The sequence below is a fragment of the Paroedura picta genome, chromosome 4 (genome assembly GCF_049243985.1).
Source record: "Paroedura picta isolate Pp20150507F chromosome 4, Ppicta_v3.0, whole genome shotgun sequence".
Taxonomy (NCBI): domain Eukaryota; kingdom Metazoa; phylum Chordata; class Lepidosauria; order Squamata; family Gekkonidae; genus Paroedura; species Paroedura picta.
In genome coordinates, this window is record NC_135372.1 from 146,087,723 (window position 1) to 146,107,009 (window position 19,287).

A 19,287-nucleotide genomic window follows, 5' to 3' on the forward strand; every position below is an offset into this window, starting at 1 on the left:
CCGCCCGCCTACCCGCAGCTCTTCCTGGCAGGCGCACCGGAAGGACTTTCTTCTGAGGCGGTGCTTCCGTTTCCTGCGAGCGGCGGCGAGCGCGTCTTTGGGCCGGCGAGGCGGCGGGAAGGGAAGCGCGGCGCTGCGGAGGGGACCGGCCGGACAGGACTGAGCCGCCGCCATGGTGAGTCCCGGTGGGCGGTGGGCGGTGGGCGGTGGGCGGTGGGCGGTGGGCGGTGGGGGGGCCCTCTCCCCCTCCCCCCCCTCTCCCCCTCCCCCTCCCCCCCCCTCTCCCCCTCCGTCCAGCGTGCCTGACGCGGCCTCCTCCTCCCTCCCTCCCTCCCTCAGACGGTGGGCAAGAGCAGCAAGATGCTGCAGCACATCGACTACCGCATGCGGTGCATCCTGCAGGACGGGCGCGTCTTCATCGGCACCTTCAAGGCCTTCGACAAGCACATGAACCTCATCCTCTGCGACTGCGACGAGTTCCGCAAGATCAAGTGAGGGGGCGGGAGCAACAGGGCAGGCCGCGGGGACTTTAGCGCCTGGGATTATGCCGCTCATCTTGTTTTTCTGGGCCTCCCTTTAGGGGGTCGGGGGTCATTGGGGCTTTATATATCTGAACCCGCCAGAAGTCTCTGGAGAGTGAGCGGTTAAAAATGCCACAATACAAATAAAATCCTCGAAGAAGCTTCCCCCTGCCTGGGAGTCACTCATGCCGAGGCAGGTTCGGCGCAGATAGGATTCTGATGGGTGTTGGGTGGGGCTGCCTCAGGACCACAGAGTACCTTGTCCTGATCTTCCACAGCCCAGGTTTGGCTTGGCCATTGGTCGTGCTTCATCTCTTGCAGCAGCTGTCAGACCTCAACGGGTGCTCAAGATCTTAGTCTTCAGCTGGCCCGGGTGTGAGGCTTTGCTGACCAAGGGGTTGCTGTTTTTCCCTAGACCCAAGAACTCCAAGCAGCCCGAACGGGAGGAGAAGCGTGTTTTGGGCCTGGTGCTGTTGCGTGGAGAGAACCTGGTGTCCATGACTGTGGAAGGTCCCCCGCCTAAAGATGTAAGGAGAGGGTATTTAGGGAGGGGCAGCAGCAGGGACATGGAACAGTGGAAGGAGAAGATGTGCAGCAAAAGTCTTCAAAGGAGAGCTTGGGATGCAACTAATGAATTTAAATGTTTTGCTCTCTTTATATTATATGCTAAACTATAATTTGATTGCTTTTTGACAGGTGAAAGATAAGCAGATTATGCTGCTTCATTAAGAATACCACTTCCGGTGCTATTTATTTTATTTCATATATATTTCATATATATATATATATATATATATATATATATATATACACACACACACACACACACACACACACACACACACACACACACACACACACACACACACCACCCTCCACTGAGGCTCAGGGCAGTCTACACAAAACATAAGGAATGTATAAAATAATTCATGGCATCATAACATCAGAGACAACAATAATAATCAATTCCATAATTGAAGGCAACAAGAACAACAACATTTCACAATAACTATCTCCTAACCAATGATCTCTTATGGTTTGGGTTCAGATCATGGAGAGTGGTTTCTGGGGCCCCAGCAGATGCTGTTGGATCAGTTGGCCTCAACCAGATGCCTGGCGGAAAAGCTCTCTGATCTTTTCAGGAAGCTCATTCCACCAGGTGGGGGCCAAGATAGAAAAAGCTCTGACCCTAGTTGAGGTCTGACATGCTTCTTTCGTCAGCCAGTTGGAAGTGGCAGAGCCTAGGGCTCTTTGGGGGGTACAGGCAGAGGTACACTGGGCCCAGACAGCAGATTATTATTATTTGGATTTATTACCTGCCACTCTTGCCAAAGATGGCACATAAAAGACAACAATTTGCAACAAAATCAACAATAACACTGCTGGGAAATTAGGGGGAGTGCTGATCACTTGTTGAGATATGGAGGAAAACTTCTTTCTTTACTCCTCCTTTGTGGGGAGGTCTTCAAGGTGATTACCAAGACATTACATTTGATCTGGAATTCAACTGGGAGCCAGTGCAGTTGTTGGAGAGCAGGCCTTATGTGCGATCTCCACGGAGTACTTGTGAAAATCCTGGCCACAACATTCTAGAGGGTCGGCCTGTGTAGAGGGAGTTGCAGAAGCCCAGTCTAGAGGAGACTGTCATATGAATCAGGGTACCTAGGTGTTTTTCACTGAAGGCTGTTCAGTTTTTCCCATTGCTACAATTTAAAAGAAGAGTTGGTTCTTATATGCCGCTTTTCTCTACCCAATGGAGTCTCAAAGTGGCTTACATTCGCCTTCCCTTTCCTCTCCCCACTACAGACACCCTGTGAGGGAGGTGAGACTGAGACCGTTTATGCACTGGAGGTTTCATGCTGGGCTGCAGGCTGGAGTTTTAGTCGTGGCAGGTTGCCCCACCTCTTCCTGCACCCACATGGGGGAGCATTTGGCCTGGTGTACCTCATCGACCCCTGATTTGTGCTCCTGCACGGGAGCTGGGGCAGTGAAGTTCCCAGTGCGTAAACGGTCTGAGAGAGCCCTGATATTACTGCTCAGTCAGAACAGCTTTATCAGTGCTGTGGTGAGCCTAAGGTCACCTAACTGGCTGCATATGGGGGAGCACAGAATCCAATCCAGTGTGCCAGAGTACACATCCGCAATCCTAACCACAACACCAAGCTGCTTGTCTTGTAATGCAGAAGTCACATTTGTGAAATGTCTAGGTAAAAATGTGGATGTAGGAAAATACTCATGAATCACTTTTGTCTGTTGGCTGCCTTGCAGTGCATCTTACCTTGTGACTTTTTATTATTCTTGGTTTGACTTGTGTGTATCTTGTTTGGCGTATTAATCTTCAGTGAACAATAGCTGTAAGCATGTGACGTCTTTGCCCAAAGGCTCCTAGAATGCATGACTGATGCAGGGTTCTGTGGCTTTTCCAGACTGGCATTGCCCGCGTGCCGCTGGCAGGTGCAGCTGGGGGACCTGGTGTCGGCAGAGCGGCTGGTAGAGGAGTGCCCGCAGGGGCTCCCATGCCCCAGGCCCCAGCTGGTTTGGCCGGCCCTGTCCGTGGCGTCGGGGGACCATCACAACAGGTGAATGGCTGTGGCAGTATCTGGGAAGGTTTCCTGGGCCAGGGAGTGGGCCTGGCATATCACCAGGACCAATTTTGGTGCTGTATTCACAAGATTGCCTGGCTTTCAACCCTTGAGACAAGAGTGTGACAAGCTACCCCCTGACAGGTACGAGAGGAGCCCAAGGCTCGGGCAGGGTCTTGCTTATGGCTTTCCACTTTGCAGGTGATGACCCCTCAGAGTCGAGGGACAGTGGCAGCAGCTGCAGCAGCTGCCACTGCCAGTATTGCTGGAGCTCCAACCCAGTATGCTCCTGGCCGTGGAGGTCCACCTCCTCCCATGGGTAGAGGGACTCCTCCCCCGGGTAAGTGGCAAGCAAGTTTTTTCCCATCCCCAGAGGCTCTTGGGGCTGAGGATGAAATGACATTGTCTGAACCCTGTGAGGAACTGCTGTCAGAAAGCAGGATTACGCTGAGGTCCCTTCCAGGATTGGGGGGAGGGGCATGGGGCTGTCCCACGGGGCTCTACAGCTTCTGCCTCTTTGTGCAGGAATGATGGGACCACCTCCTGGCATGAGACCTCCCATGGGCCCACCAATGGGCATGCCACCTGGCCGAGGCTCACCGATGGGCATGCCTCCTCCTGGCATGAGACCACCTCCCCCGGGGATGAGAGGTGAGTTACTCTCCTGGGAGGGCTTTCAATACCATGAGGTCGGCTTAGAGAGGCTGATACTCTGGGGGAACGTGGTTGGTGGGTCTTTGTTGTGCTGCTGGAGGTCAAGAAGGCTGCCCCCTTGAAGCAGGGCTGTCCTGCAGGAACACAGAGCTGGCAGGGGCATTCTGCCTCTCTCTGTGGAGCCTTGCTGAGGCGCTTCAGGCTCACACATCTTCCTGTCACGCAGTGGCCGCTCTCTTTTTGCTGCTATGAACAGCTTGGAAGAAAGGGCGGCAACTGGATGGCTCAACGAGCCTCACTTCCCCTCTGCACAAGTCCTGTGGGAAGGGGAAGGGAGGAGCGCGAGGGGAGGTGCAACCTGGCCTGTAGTCCTGCCTTGGGCCCCCAGCGGTGGTGCCACCTACCTAGTGCCACCCTGACTGTGTCTTTGTCCTTTGCAGGCCCTCCTCCACCTGGCATGCGCCCACCCAGGCCCTGAGGCAAGCTGCAACACAAGTCCATCCATGGTGGAGTTATCTGTTGGGGGAAGAGGGGGTGGGGTGGCAAGGGGCTGTCCGTGTACATGTTTTCTATTCTTTGGGTGTGATTATCTTTTTAATAAAAGTCATGAAGTTTCCTACTGTAAGGCAGCAATTCTCTTGGTGGGGAGGGTCTGTGGGGCTTCTGAGTAGAGCCCGGGAAGCTGTCTCTTCAGCCGCCTCTGTCCCCTTGGTCCCAGTGGCTGAGGATGACTGGACTCACGCAGCTGAGCTGCAACACACCCTTGGTCTCATGGTGCAGTCCAAGGAGGAGGGGCCCCTACCTCGGGCCATGTGCTGTTCTTCTACCTAGTTTGAAGACTGCAACCAGGGGCAGCTTTCCAGTTTTAAAAAGTCTGTAAACACACTCAGGCAGCTTTGGCTTTACAGGTCCAGTTCAGGGGATCCAGCTGTGGGCAGGAGACCAGGCAGCTCCTGCTCTGCTCTGACTTGGTCATCCCCAGGCACCTCAGTGGAACAGGCTTCTGGGTGTCTCCTTTGAACAATGCTTTAGGATGCTTAGGGCTGATCCTGCATTGAGCAGGGAGTTGGACTAGATGGCCTGTATGGCCCCTTCCAACTCTATGATTCTATGATTCTTTGATTGCGACTCCTTGGACTTAGGCTGATTGTGAGTGGGTGGGCAGAAGGGATTGGCTCTTGTGGCCCTTTCTTGCATGGGCAGGGAAATGCCAATCACCACTTCGGGATCCAAAGGTGAATTTCCTGCAGCATCGACTAACCAGGTATTCTTTGGTTGGAGGGGGGATCATCTGGGCCTGGAATTGGGGTCACTGAGTTTGCTGCCTGGGCTAGATGGCCCGGAAACTCCACCTCTATGATTCTAAGCAGGCGTCGTGCAACCAAATGGTCTCGTTAGGCGCTGCAGGGCAGTCTGCCCCCCCTCCCCCCGCCTGCCTCTGTCTGAGCGGCCAGACTTCAATGAAGCAGCAGAACTGTGAGGAGATGGTTAGGGGCGGGAGTCCTAATTTGAATAGGCAGCCACTGGGTAGATGGCCAGTCAGAGGCATGTGAGCTCCAATGAGCCCATATTTAATACCAAACTCCTCCCAGGAGTCCTTACCCCCTTTTGTTTATATTATTATATTTATATTATTACTAGGAAGAGCCCATTGTAAACGAAATACAATGGGCGCTAGAATGTGGGGGAGATGGATGGACAGGGCAGCGCGCAGAAAGGAAGGGCACCTTAGTGAGGAGGCGGCGGCAGGGTGTCCTCGGCGTGTCCGCGGCGGCCATGTTGAGTTGCAGGCGCGCCTGCCGATTGGTCCCTCCGATTGTCCGTCCGGAGGAAGGGTCCAATCCGGGCCCTTTCTCATCACGGACACATCCCGCCCTAGAACCCCTTAGCCATGTATTTAGTCCGTGGCGCCACGGGCGGTTTAAAGATTATATTTTATATATAATGATAATCCCACTGATTTCCCCCACCACATTCCATTTCATAGAATCACAGAGTTGAACGGGCCCATACAGGCCATATAATCCAACCTCTTGCTCAACGCAGGATCAGCCCTAAGCATCCTAAAGCAGTGGTCTCCAACCCCCGGTCTGGAGACTGGTACCAGTCCGTGGATCAGTCAGTGCCAGGCTCCTCGTCCTCCTCCACGGCTGCTGCCTCAGGGGCTGCCCGCCGGCTCACCTTTGGTGCTCTCTGGTGGCTGTCACGGCTGAGGGTCCCTCTTGCTGTGGCACTGTGCAGCTGTTGCTGGTATCGCCCCCTAGCAGGCGGTGGGAAGTCACAAGTGCTGGTGGGAAAGCGAGTGGAGCAGGGGCTCAAGCAGCGACGTCCCTTGGCAAAAACTACCCCCCCCCCACTGGGCCTCAGTGAAATTGTCAAGCATTGGCCGGTCCCTGGTGATAAAAAGGTTGGGGACCACTGTCCTAAAGCATCCAAGAAAAGTGTGTATCCAACCTTTGCTTGAAGACTGCCAGTGAGGGGAGCTCACCACCTCCTTAGGCAGCCTATTCCACTGCTGAGCTACTGTGAAATTCTTTTCCCTGATATCTAGCCTATATTGTTGTACTTGTAGTTTAAACCTAGTACCGTGCATTCTTTCCTCTGCAGCCACTGGTGCCGGGCCGCGGCTCCCTCTCCCCGCCCCCCACCCCCCGCAGTAAAAAACTTCCCAGGCCGCAAGCTTGCAGCCCGGGAAGCTTCTTACTGCGGGAGGGGGGGGGAGAGGGAATCAGGGCCGGACCGCACATCGCGCGGGCACAGCCCGATGCCCTGCCGGCCCCCAGCCTCAGAAAGGTTGGGGACCACTGCTTTAGGATGTTTAGGACTGATCCTGCGTTGAGCAGGGGGTTGCCTGTATGGCCCCTTCCAACTCTATGATTCTACTCACCTCCCATTTATTTTTCTGTCCTAAAAATATTAGGAATGCTTTCACACAGGTATTTTATGTGGTCTCCCTTCAGTCACCCCAGCTAGCAGCCTCTGGCAGACACCCCCCCCCCCCGCCACCATGAATCTGGCTGGCCCCTTTGAAAGCCTTTGTCCATCCATCACACCTGAGTCAGAATTCCCTTGTCTGCCCTTCATTGGATGCCTTCAGTCCTAGTCTCTGGGGAGAGGGAGAAATATTTTTGCCAACTCTTTCCACTCTGGGCATAATTCAATAAACCACGATCATTCCCCCCACCCCCCATCTGTTCTGTAACCTAAAGCATCCCATATTCTGCTCTGGTTCGACCTCACTTGGAGTACTGTGTTCAGTTTTGGGGACCCCAGTTGAAAAGGGATGTTGACAAACTGGAACATATCCAGAGGAGGGCAACAAAGATGGTAAGGGGTTTGGAGACCAAGACATATGCAGAAAACGGGAGCTTGGTCTGTTTAGCCTGGAGAGGAGGCAACTGAGAGGGGATCTGATAACCATCCAAGTATTTAAAAGGGTTCCATATCGAGGATGGAGCAGAATTGTTCTCTCTTGCCCCAGAGGGACAGACCAGAACAAATGGGGCGAAATTAATTCAAAAGAAATTCCATCTGAACCTCCGGAAGAAGTTCCTGACAGTCAGAGAGGTTTCTCAGTCGAACAGGCTTCCTCAGTAGGTGGTGGGTGCACAGTGCAGAGGGTTGGACTAGATGACCCATGATACTTCCCGCATCCTCCAGCCCCTCGGCTGCCTCCAGCTACGTGAAGGCCAGAACTACAGCAGCCAGAACTCCAAATGAGGCCGCACCCTGGATCTATGCAGGGACATCAGACTATTGGCATTTTTGTTTTCAATCCCAGCACAGAGTCTATCTTTTCCACTGCTGAGGCACATATTGGGTTGGCATGTTCATAAGGTCTCCTCCCTACTCGATCTCCGTCCATGCGGTGCTTACCAATTCTCTCTTGGATTACAGTTTTGCCTGATGGGCCTGGGAAAGGGGTTAAGATGACTTAAGATCGAAGAGGTGGAGGAGTGGCACTGTATGTGAAGAAAGGGCTTACCTGTCAGGAAATTCTAGTGAAGGAGAGCATATCTTCAGTGGAAAGCATCTGGGTGAAAATAAGCGAGGGGAAAACAAACAGTGTGGTGGTTGGTGTCTGCTACCGACCGCCTGACCAACGAGAGGATGTGGATGCTGCACTTTGTGAGCAGCTTGAGAAAATATCCAACGGCAGGACCTTGTCATCATGGGTGACTTCAATTTCCCAGATGTGTACTGGGAAACAAACTCTGCGAAGCGTCCTCAGTCATGCAAGTTTCTGACCTGCCTGGCTGACAATTTCATTTATCAAATGGTAGATGAACCCACAAGAGGTTCAGCCATACTGGACTTAATACTGACCAACAGGCAAGAGTTGGTGGATGAGGTGAAGGAGGTGGGGACCCTAGGGGGAAGTGACCATGTCCTCATAGAATTCCTTTTGAGATGGGGAGCCAAGGAAGCTTGTAGCCAGACGCGGATGTTGGATTTTCGTAGGGCAAACTTTAATAAACTCAGAGACATGATGAGTGTCATACCATGGACGAGAATGCTGGAAGGGAAGGGAGCATGTGAAGGGTGGGCGCTACTCAAACAAGAGCTATTGCATGCTCAATCAATGACTATTCCAGAAATACGAAAACACTGCAGGAGCTCTAAGAAGCCTATTTGGATGGACAGAGAACTTCAAGAGGAACTAAGAAAGAAAAGGAAAATGTTCAGGAAATGGAGGGAAGGACAGAGCTCTAAAGAAGAGTACCTACAGGTTACTAGGCACTGTAGATCAATCATCAGAAAAGCCAAAGCTGAGAGTGAGCTAAGATTGGCCAGGGAAGCCCATTGTAACAAGAAAAGATTTTTCAGTTACGTGAGGAGCAAATGTAAAGTAAAGGAGGCAATAGACCCGCTGTTGGGTGCAGATGGACAAACTCTAACGAAAGATGCAGAGAAAGCAGAAAGGCTTAGTGCCTATTTTACATCTGTTTTTTCCCCACAGGTCAAAGTGTTTAGGCACATCTAGAGATGGCTGTAGCCAAAGGATAGTGTCTGGGTGGCAAGTTAACATGGATAGAGAGGTTGTCGAGAGGCATTTAGCTGCACTGGATGAGTTCAAATCCCCTGGTCCAGATGAAATGCACTCGAGAGTACTCAAAGAACTTTCCCGAGAACTTGCAGAGCCCTTGTCCATCATCTTCGGAACCTCTTTAAGGACTGGAGATGTCCCGGAGGACTGGAAAAGAGCAAACGTTATTCCGATCTTCAAAAAAGGGAGGAAGGATGACCTGGGAAACTACAGACCAGTGAGTCTGACCTCTGTTGTGGGGAAGATAATGGAGCAGATATTAAAGGGAGCGATCTGCAAACATCTGGAGGACAATTTGGTGATCCAAGGAAGTCAGCATGGATTTGTCTCCAACAGGTCCTGCCAGACCAACCTAGTTTCCTTTTTTGACCAAGTAACAGGTTTGCTGGATCGGGGAAATTTGGTTGATGTCATTTACTTGAATTTTAGTAAAGCTTTTGACAAGGTTCCCCATGATGTTCTGATGGATAAGTTGAAGGACTGCAATCTGGATTTTCAGATCGTTAGGTGGATAGGGAATTGGTTAGAGAACCGCACTCAAAGAGTTGTTGTCAATCGTGTTTCATCAGACTGGAGAGAGGTGAGTAGCGTGGTACCTCAGGGCTCGGTGCTCGGCCCGGTACTTTTTAACATATTTATTAATGATCTAGACTAGATGAGGGGGTGGAGGGACTACTCATCAAGTTTGCAGATGACACCAAATTGGGAGGACTGGCAAATACTCCGGAAGATAGAGACAAGAGTTCAACGAGATCTGAACACAATGGAAAAATGGGCAAATGAGAACAAGATGCAATTTAATAAAGATAAGTGTAAAGTTCTGCATCTGGGTCAGAAAAATGAAAAGCATGCCTACTGGATGGGGGATACGCTTCTAGGTAGCACTGTGTGTGAACGAGACCTTGGGGTACTTGTGGATTGTAAACTAAACATGAGCAGGCAGTGTGATGCAGCGGTGAAAAAGGCAAATGCCATTTTGGGCTGTATCAACAGAGGCATCACATCAAAATCACAAGATGTCATAGTCCCATTGTATACGGCGCTGGTCAGACCACACCTGGAGTACTGTGTGCAGTTCTGGAGGCCTCACTTCAAGAAGGACATCGATAAAATTGAAAGGGTACAGAGGAGAGCGACAAAGATGATCTGGGGCCAAGGGACCAAGCCCTATGAAGATAGGTTGAGGGACTTGGGAATGTTCAGCCTGGAGAAAAGGAGGTTGAGAGGGGACATGATAGCCCTCTTTAAGTATTTGAAAGGTTGTCACTTGGAGGAGGGCAGGATGCTGTTTCTCCTGGCTGCAGAGGAGAGGACACGCAGTAATGGGTTTAAACTTCAAGTATAACGATATAGGCTAGATATCAGGAAAAAGTTTTTTACAGTCAGAGTAGTTCAGCAGTGGAATAGGCTGCCTAAGGAGGTGGTGAGCGCCCCCTCACTGGCAGTCTTCAAGCAAAGGTTGGATACACACTTTTCTTGGATGCTTTAGGATGCTTAGGGCTAATCCTGCGTTGAGCAGGGGGTTGGACTAGATGGCCTGTATGGCCCCTTCCAACTCTATGATTCTATGACTAGCCAGTAAACTCCCAGTTCCTCTCTAGGCCTTTTTTTATTTAAAAAATCAGTATTACATTTGTTACATTCTAATCTGATGCAGGCTGGATTTAATGATGAGTTGCATCTACTAATTTTATGTGGGGGGTGGAAAATAAGGGAAGGTGGGTGCCGTTACTTGCAGAATTCTTGTCAGTGTGACATGGGGCTGCTCCCTCCTTGCCTGCACCTGGGAAAGCAGCAGGATTTTTCCTTGCAAGGTTTCACCTGTAAACACCCCCCACCCTCGCAGGGCTGGGTGGCCAATCAGCCGTTTCCTTGCTGAGAAATATCCTCCGGTAGCAAACTGGGCTACCTCTGGCAAGGCTCTCCATTCACCTCCCCCCCGCACACACACGCACAGGCGGACAACACGTCATGTCTCAGAGAGAGGATTAGAAGAAATTTTTACTAAAAAGGTTGCTCATGAAGCAGACCCAAAGCTCCAGCCATAGGGAACAGTGTCCACAGTTGGCTTCTCCCAGTCTGGCTGAAGCAGCTGCTGCTGGGGACACAACGGGAGATTCCCCTCTCAGTTCCAGCCAGAGGTTCCACTTCTCACTTCCTCCTATACCTGCTCAAAGACATGAGAATGCAGCACATCAGTGCAAGGTTATTTCCGGGGGGGGGGGGGGCAAGGCCAGTGGAAAGAAAGAGCCTCACCTGGTCTTGGATTTGAAGTTGCCTCCTTTCCTCCTCGTGCCGAGGCCCAGGCGCTTGCGGTCTTCAAAAGAGGGCCTAGACAAAGCAGAGGTCAATGTCTCCATCCACAGAGCAGAGTAGCTTCATGGAGCTTTGCTGTGCTCCATGATGCGGGCAGAGGCAGGGGGGTCGTCTTAGTGGACCAGACACTGAACACAAGTCAGCACTGTAGCTTGGTAGCTAAAAAATCAGTTTTGATCAGTTTTGGGCACAACAATTTTAAAAAACTTGTAGAGAAATTGGAGTATGTCCACAGGATGGCTACAAAGATGGTGAGGGGTTTGGAGACCAAGTCGTATAGGTTTAAATTAATTCAAAAGACTTTCCAGCGAAACATTTGGAAGAAGTTCTTGACAGAGTGGTTCCTCAGTAGAACAAGCTTACTCGGGAGGTGGTGGATTTTCCATCCTTGGGCATGAAATTGGGGTCACTGTGGGTAGGCAGGTAATTGTGAGTTCCTGCATTGTACAGGGTGTTGGACTATATGACCCTGGAGGTCCCTTCCAACTCTGTGATTATATAGGAAGGGGAGGCAAGGACACATTAGCACACTGAAAGAAGGCAAAGCATGTTTCACCATGCACCATCAGAGATATGCCTTCATCTCGACCAGATCCTGAGCTCCAGGACATGAGAACTGGGCCGCCTGCTTCCCCTCCCTTGCCTTGATATATTCACCTGGCCCGATACTGCTTCAGGGCCTTTTTGCTGGTGTTGGTGAGCTCCTCATCAAACACAGAAACTTTCTTCTTGGGCTTCTTCAGGCCTTGGGGAAGCAAAAGTCAGGCAGAGGCTGAACTGAACCCTGGTCCTCCCAGCAGAGAACAGGATCTTCCCCCCCCCCCCGAGCCCTCCATGTTGCTGCAGCCCCCACATTTCTCACCTGCTGCTCCTGCAGCCTGCACAGCATCTTCTGGCATGGCCCGGGCTCGGGTGGGTCGACGGCTCCTCTTTGCTAGGCGTTCAGCATACATCTGGGCCTTCAAGATCTCGAGCTGGGACCGTTCCTCAGGCTGCCAAGGGCACACAACCTGGCTAGCTACAGCCTGCCAGCCAAGGATGTCTTGCTGCCACCACCACCCACTCCCAGGCAGCACATTGCCTGCTGCTATCATGCCATGCCTCACCGTCATCTGGGTCTTCTTGTGCTTCTCTGTCATGAATTTTGCTCTTTTCCGTTTGCCACGCAAAGCCAGGTCAAACTCCTCCAGGGCCTTGGAGACTGTGGGGAAGAGGCAAGAAGGAGGTCTAACTGTCAGGAACTTCTGCTGGATGTTTAGATGGAAATAATTCAAAAGAAATCCAGAAGAAATTCCTGACAGAGCGGTTTCTCAGTGGAACAGGCTTCCTCGGGAGGTGGTGGGTTCCTCCTCTTTGGAGATTTTTAAGCAGAGGCTGGAGAGCCATCTGACGGCTGATTCTGTGAAGGCTCAAGGGGGTGGCAGATGACAGTGGATGAGCGAGAGGGATGTGAGTGTCCTGCATAGTGCAGGGGGTTGGACTAGATGACCCATGAGGTCCCTTCCGACTCTATGATTCTATGATTCTATTCCATGATTCTAGGTGGGGCAGCGAAGCCTTGGACACGGCTGGGATCTTACGCTTCTCCTCCTTCCTCTCTTCCTTGGTCTGGAACCAGCTGCGGCTGACACCCTCTGTGGCCTCTTGCCCACCAGCCTCCAGTCTCCGCTTCGCAGCATTGAGCTAGGGAGAGGGGGAGGGAGGAGCAAGCATAGTCAGGCGGAGAGCACCTGGGATGGATGGAGGGAGGGAGGCCCAGAAGGTGGGAGGGGAGGTGGAAAGAGGGAAAACGGTGGCCACCAGGGCGGGGCAAACAGAGGAGCAACCCCCTTCCGCGTGTCTTCTTTGCCCTTCCAGCCAGCTGGACTTCCTTGGGCACTGACTGCACAGGAGAGCAGCTCTGGTTGAGCTCTATGCAGTTAGCGCACTCAGGTGCCCCCGGCCCCTTCCGCTTAAAGACAGCCAGCTGCTCCTCTTGGGAGTGTGCCACTGATCCTGTGCTCCTCAACTCTGGGCATCCCCCCCTCCCTCCCTCACCTGGGCCTCCGAGTGCTGCAGCTCCCGCTCCTCCCGCTCCAGGCGCAGGACAGCATACACATCTGGCTCCAACTTCTCAATCTTCTCCCGGAAGCGCAAGATCACATCTGGGGAGGGGGCAAGGAGCACAGCTGGCATCGCACAGCTTCCCAAGCCACCTCCCCCCCCCCCCACAAACCAGCCGGCCAGGGAAGATGGATCATCACCAACAGTCAACCCAACGTTACTTCCGAGCACGTGGGTCATGCCTCTGGCTGGGCTCCCCCAACAAACATGAAAAGGCTGCTGTTGGCCAAGGAGGATGCAGCAGCTCTTCCAGACACCCAGCCAACCACCCTTTCCTAAGGAACTGGGAAGCACAGTCTGACCCAGGAGCCCGCCCCCCGGGCCCCCCTACCTTGAGGGAGCACCCGGGCCTTGACTGGCGCTTTGGCTGCTTTGACAATCTCCTTCAGCATCTTGCGTTCTTCCTCCCCCACTAGGGACACAGAGCGACCCGCACGTCCTGCCCGGGCTGTGCGCCCCACGCGGTGCACATAATGCTTTGTTGTGTTGGGCATTGTGAAATTGATCACCTGCGATATGGGGGGGGGGAGAGGTGAGGGGGAGAAAGCCATGAGCTGCCGGGAGGGGAGAGGAGGGGAGGGGAGGTAAGCAGGTCCTGACCGTTTTGACGCCTTCAATGTCGAGGCCCCGCGCAGCAACATCCGTGGCCACCAGCACATCGATCTGTTCATCCTTGAAGCGGCTGCAGTGGAAAGAGGCTGTCAGGGGGGGGGGGGCAGGCCTCCCCTCCCCCCACCCCCGGCCCCTCCCTGCCCACTGAGCCTGGCTGCCTACCGGAGAGCCTCTAGCCGTTGTGCCTGGGAGAGGTTCCCATGCAGCTCCCCGACCCGCAAGCCCATCAGCCCCAGCAAGATATGCATGCGGTGGGCCTGCTTCTTGGTCTGTGTGAAGAGCATCACGTGGTCTTGGAATGTCCGCATCAGCAGAGCTGGAGGAAAGAGGGGGTACAGCTGTCAAGAGGCAGACCCCTCCCAACCCCCAAACTGTCAGAGCCCCCCCCCACTTCTTCCATAAGCTCCCACCGGCTATGATGGCCTCCCGGTCCCCTTCACGGCTGGGCCGGATGCGGACAAACTCCTGGCGCAGAAATGGGGCCACATCTGTGTTGCTGTTCACAAAGATCCGGACTGGGTTCTTCAGGGAGACGGACGCCAAGTCCTTCACCTGCCCAAGTTAGAAAAGGTGGGTCAAGTCTGTCCCGCAGATTCCCATGAGAGGCTCCGGACCCCCCTTCCCACTGCAAGATTCTGGAAGAAGCCAGAGAGAGAGGCCGACACCGGGTACCACTGGCCCTCTCAGCCCCCTCCCCATACAGGAGTTGTGCCCTGCCACAATTAGCCAGCCTCCCTGCATACCTCCTCGGTCATGGTTGCAGAGAAGAGCATGGTCTGGCGATGCCGTGCACACAACCGAATTATCTCCTTCATCTGCTCCTCAAAGTATTCGTCCAACATCCTGGGGGATGCGGGAGAGAGGTGAGCAGGATGAGAGCCTCCTCCGGAACCCCCCAGGGCCTGGCCGCAAGGGCCAGGGAAAAGCAGCCGCTCCAGCCTAGCTCTCACCGGTCTGCCTCATCCAGGACAAGGACCTCGATGCTGCTCAGGTGGAAGGAGGGGCAGTTGTGTAAGTGATCGATCAGGCGTCCCGGAGTGGCCACGAGGATGTCGGGGCCTGCCCGCAGAGCTGCCTCCTGTGTCTTGAGGTCCAGGCCGCCTGCAACAGAAAACCCATCAGAGGCCAGAAGCCTGGCAGCCCAGCTCCAGAGAGGTTTGCGATCCAGCCCCGTCCACTCACCCACTGCCAAGCAGGCGGTGATGCTGCTGAACTGCGCCAGCTGCCTGGTGACAGAATGCACCTGGATGCCCAGCTCTCGGGTTGGCACCAGGACCAGCACACGTGTCACAGGGGCCTGCCGGGGTTTATAGATCAAACGCTCCAAGACGGGCAGGATGAAGGCCGCCGTTTTCCCTGAAAGAGACACACCGAGGACCAGCTGAGACCAGAGCCCCAAGCGGCTGCCTCGGGAATGCGGTTGCGCCAAGGCCCTCATCCACTGGGGCCTGCCACTCACCTGTCCCAGTCGCTGCACAGGCACAGATGTCCTTCCCCAGCAGACCCACTGGAATGCATGCCTTCTGGATGGGTGTCGGCTTCTTGAAGCCCATGGCAGTGACGGCCTGCAATGAGAGGATGTCTTAAGTGAAACCCCAGACAGTACCAACCAAAGCGAAAGGGGCAGGGCCCCCAGAAAGTGACTTCCACATCTGTCCCAGCAAGCGCATCCTCCCCCCCAATTCCTCCCCCCCCCCAATTCCCTTGGATCCTCTAGTCATTTCCACCTGCTCAAGGAAGTCCCAGGCGTAGCAGGAGGGCAAAGTGAATACTGGCTGTCCACCGCCCCCCCCCCCCCGTGGGGTCCAACCCAGTAGTCAGGAAACTGCATTTTCACATGGCCAAAAACCAAGGTTGAATCTTGGGGGAAATACCTTGAGAAGCCCCCTCCCCTCCCTCCACGTGTGGCTTCTGTGACTCTATTTGGTCAAAAACTGTGAAGTCCAACCAGTGGGCAACTTCTCAGAAGAGTCCTCTGAACTCCCAGGAACCCAAATAGGCTGGGTCATGGCTTTGGGGGCCACGGAGGTTTCCAGCAATGACAATTCAACCCCCCCCCTTCTGCTCTCTGCGCCCACAGAAAGGACTCGCTGGATACCTTCAGCAGCGGGCGGGAGAGGTTCATGTCTTGGAATGACAGGCTGTCATCGTAGTGGGAGGCATCTTCGCCAAAGAACAGCTCCACTTCCTGGAAAGCAGGATCCTAAAATGAGGCAGACGGAGAGACCGTGCTGTGGTGGGGGTTGTTCCTTCCAGACGTGCCTTTAAGGCAGGCAACAGCCATGCACTTTCCGGGCTCACCTCCTCTCCTCCTCCTGCTTTCTGCTTCTGCTTCCCTTTCACCTTGAGTGTATCTGCAAAGGAACAAAGACCAAATACAAGACCTTTAGAGCACCAGATGCTGCTCAAGGGCTCACTCCAGGGCACCTTCAGGCAGTAATTTATTGCGCAATCTTTCATTTCATGGATTAGAGCTCCCTTCAGCCAGAGGGCTGTGTGTGGAAATGCTGCCCCACCTAGATGCGACAAGCTGGCTTTGACTCTGGAAGCCTGCCCCCAAATTCAGGGGCTTCTCACACTTTGGGGCTCTGCAGCATAATGACCATGGTCATGCCCCCGCTGCCATCTCCCAGAGCAATTGGAGCCGGCAGCTGAGTCAACTCCGGCTGAAGAGGCTGAAGACACAGGGGATTCTGACATGGATGCTGGGGATGGCTGCTCCAGTCAGCTGGGCCCCACATATGAGAGATCATGGACATTGCCACGGCAGGAGTCTGAATCAGATTTGGATGGATCGTCCAAGCGACTCAGACGAAGCCATAGGGTGGGGTTGGCAGAACGCCGAAGAAGCCAGAGGCTGCAGACACACTGCCAGAATAGATGGGGGCCAGCTGGGTTAGCTCTGGGGAGGATGGGTGAGTCATCCCCCAGGTGCAGCTAATTAGCTGGGCTACATTTAGGAAGACAGAAGCGACTCTCCGGCATGGATGCAATCTTGAACTGAGACCTCCAGAACTGCACACAGTACAGTACTCCAGGTGTGGTCTGACCAGTGCCGTATACAATGGGGCTATGACATCTTGTGATTTTGATGTGATGCCCCTGTTGATACAGCCCAAAATGGCATTTGCCTTTTTTACCGCTGCATCACACTGCCTGCTCATGTTTAGTTTACAATCCACAAGTACCCCAAGGTCTCGTTCACACACAGTATTACCTAGAAGCGTATCCCCCATCCAGTAGGCATGCTTTTCATTTTTCTGACCCAAATTGCATCTTGTTCTCATTTGCCCATTTTTCCAACAACTCTTTGAGTGCGGTTCTCTAACCAATTCCCTATCCACCTAACTGTCTGAAAATCCAGATTGCAGTCCTTCAACTTATCCATCAGAACATCATGGGGAACCTTATCAAAAACTTTACTAAAATCCAAGTAAATTCCCATGAGCCCCTGCCAGCGTTTGCTGGCAGGGGCTCATGGGAATTGTAGTCCATGAACATCTGGAGGACCAAAGGTTGACTACCCCTGTCCTAAAGGACAGCTGCCCGGACTCTCCTGTGGAACTATTTGCCAGATGTTTGGAAGCTGTGGCTGAATGGTTCGAGTAGAGTCACCTGAAACTCAACCCCTCCAAAGGGTTCCTGTGGCTGGGAAGTAGGGGGGTGGATCTGCATGATCATGCCACTTCTGGGGTATCTCAGCAGTAAAAAAGCTGAGAAAGGCTGGAATTGGGTGTGTGTAGCTGTGTTTTAACTGGGGGAGCATCATCTGGGCATGGAAATGAGGTCACTGTGGCTCTACAGGTTGTTCTGAGTTTCCAGTGTTGTGCAGAGGGTTCGACTAGATGACCCTTATGATACCTTTCAGCTCCATAACTACATAATAAGTAGAGAACATTCTATTAGAAGAACTATATCTGACACGGGCATGTAAAAGTCACCTTGTGCCAGAATCACGAGACGCAGGTTATCTCTGTTCCCCTATGACCCTATTTAATCCCAGTTACCTGCTATTGAGAAAAGCCCCTCATCAGCAGAGGAATAATCTTCTTCCTCTTCACTATCTTCCAGGCCTGCCTTCTCCTTGGCCTCATGTGCAGTCTCTTCAGTGTCTCCACTTGCTGTTTCTTCTTTTGTCTGCTTTTCCTAGGAGAGATACCACAGATGGAATCGTGGGCCTTGGAATCATCAGTAGAGACAACTGAAAATCCTGTTATTTGCTGTGTGTTTTATCTTCACTTCCCCCAATGGTTGTTTTCTGTGTGTGCAATGTGACTGGAACACCTTGCAGCGGTGGTCCCCAACCGCCGGGCCGCAGCTCCCGTTTCCCGCCCCGCCCCCGCAGCTAGAAGTTTTCCAGGCCGCGAGTAAATCGGCCGCCGGAGCTTCTTGCTTTGGGACGGGGGGAAGAGAAGCTTTGGTGGCTGATTTCCTTGCGGCCTGACGGGTGGGGAGAGGGAGCCGCGGCCACCGGCATCGCAAATGCGCATGCACAGACTTGCCGTGCATGCTCGTTTGTGCCAGGGCTGCCGCACTTGCGTGGGGCACCGGGGCACCCTGTCCCCACATCCTGGCGCAGCAGTCCGCAGCCTGCAAAAGGTTGTGGGCCACTGCCTTGGAGGGCCTATATCCAGCCTGTGCTGTAGCAGCCGCAATGGTTATCAAGTTCAAGGTTTTGGTATTGACTTTTAAGGCCCTCCCTCCGCACACTGGGACCCATATGCCTGAAGGACCACCTGCGTACTTATGTGCTCCGCAAGGGTCAACACTCTGGTGGTTCCTAGCCCACGGCCAGGGCCTTTCTGACTTGCTAGAATGAGGTGCTGGAAGAGCTGAGGGCCTTACAGGAGCTTGTGTGGTCGAACACGAACCCCGCCTCACCTGCGTCCTCCGGGCCCTCCTCACGCGGGCGATCTTGGCGTCCAGGCTGGTGGCCGCCCTCCTCTGCAGGGGCGACAGGAGGAGGAGGAGGAGAAGAAGGGGAGTGAAAGGGGCGCGCGACCCGGGGGGGGTCCCTCCCTCCCTACTGCCCCGTCCCCCTCACCTGGCTCCTCAGGTGGGCGAGGGCCTCCCCCCAGGCGCCCCCGCCGGGCCCCGCCGCCAGCTCCTCCTGCCTCTCGGCGAACACGAACCCCGCCGCGAAGTCCCCCCTGCCTCTGCCGCCGCCTCTGCCGCCTCCTGCTGCCGCTCGCCTCCTCCCGCGGCCCGGCGCCGGGCCCTCCTGACGACGGGGACAGACAGCGGCCGTCAGCGGGGGGGGGGGGGCGCGGTCACCAAACCTTCCCCCCCCCCCCGCCGCCTCCCCGGCCCCCACCTCGCCCGAGTCGCTCTCGGTCGCCTCCGCCTCCGCCTCCGCCTCGGCCTCGTCCTCCGGCCGCCCCCTGCCCCCCGCCTCGAGCGCCATGAGTGCGCCTCGCGTGCCGGCCAGCCGGAAGTCCCGCCTTCCCCCCCG

The 19,287-nt window shown here is 54.1% G+C and overlaps 2 protein-coding genes across 3 annotated transcripts; one reads left to right on the forward strand and one right to left on the reverse strand.

Moving 5' to 3' along the window:
• The first annotated feature begins 13 nt into the window (after positions 1 to 13).
• SNRPB (small nuclear ribonucleoprotein polypeptides B and B1) lies at positions 14 to 4,372 on the forward strand. The gene is made up of 7 exons (XM_077336169.1): positions 14 to 175; positions 340 to 491; positions 937 to 1,048; positions 2,948 to 3,100; positions 3,305 to 3,443; positions 3,629 to 3,754; positions 4,198 to 4,372. The coding sequence occupies exons 1-7, from the start codon at positions 173 to 175 to the stop codon at positions 4,233 to 4,235; spliced, it is 723 nt and encodes a 240-aa protein (XP_077192284.1). The 5' UTR covers positions 14 to 172; the 3' UTR covers positions 4,236 to 4,372.
• Positions 4,373 to 10,787: 6,415 nt separating this feature from the next.
• Positions 10,788 to 19,276, reverse strand: DDX27 (DEAD-box helicase 27). Of its 2 annotated transcripts, none has more exons than XM_077336171.1 (21): positions 19,150 to 19,276; positions 18,880 to 19,056; positions 18,717 to 18,779; positions 17,843 to 17,981; positions 16,137 to 16,189; positions 15,934 to 16,023; positions 15,295 to 15,400; positions 15,018 to 15,191; positions 14,786 to 14,936; positions 14,579 to 14,678; positions 14,246 to 14,387; positions 13,998 to 14,151; positions 13,824 to 13,905; positions 13,555 to 13,732; positions 13,158 to 13,264; positions 12,701 to 12,803; positions 12,227 to 12,321; positions 11,983 to 12,112; positions 11,778 to 11,865; positions 11,061 to 11,135; positions 10,788 to 10,971 (listed from the first exon to the last, which is right to left on the reverse strand). In XM_077336171.1, exons 1-21 carry the CDS (start codon positions 19,237 to 19,239, stop codon positions 10,956 to 10,958), a joined length of 2,313 nt encoding a protein of 770 aa, XP_077192286.1. In that variant the 5' UTR covers positions 19,240 to 19,276; the 3' UTR covers positions 10,788 to 10,955. The 2 variants fall into 2 exon arrangements, with proteins under 2 accessions (XP_077192286.1, XP_077192285.1); XM_077336170.1 differs by having other exon boundaries at positions 15,934 to 16,038.
• Between the last annotated feature and the right edge of the window lie 11 nt (positions 19,277 to 19,287).

What these genes read in the sequence shown, in the direction of transcription:
- DDX27 (XM_077336170.1), bottom strand. Translation starts at nt 19,239, where the DNA reads ATGGCGCTCGAGGCGGGGGGCAGGGGGCGGCCGGAGGACGAGGCCGAG. An exon ending in CACCGCCTGCTTGGCAGTGG is followed by an intron (nt 14,937 to 15,017) that starts GTGAGTGGACGG and finishes TTTCTGTTGCAG; the next exon opens with GCGGCCTGGACCTCAAGACA. An exon ending in AGAGAGGAAGGAGGAGAAGC is followed by an intron (nt 12,322 to 12,700) that starts GTAAGATCCCAG and finishes TCTTCCCCACAG; the next exon opens with TCTCCAAGGCCCTGGAGGAG.
- SNRPB (XM_077336169.1), top strand. An exon ending in GACGAGTTCCGCAAGATCAA is followed by an intron (nt 492 to 936) that starts GTGAGGGGGCGG and finishes GTTTTTCCCTAG; the next exon opens with ACCCAAGAACTCCAAGCAGC. An exon ending in AAGGTCCCCCGCCTAAAGAT is followed by an intron (nt 1,049 to 2,947) that starts GTAAGGAGAGGG and finishes TGGCTTTTCCAG; the next exon opens with ACTGGCATTGCCCGCGTGCC.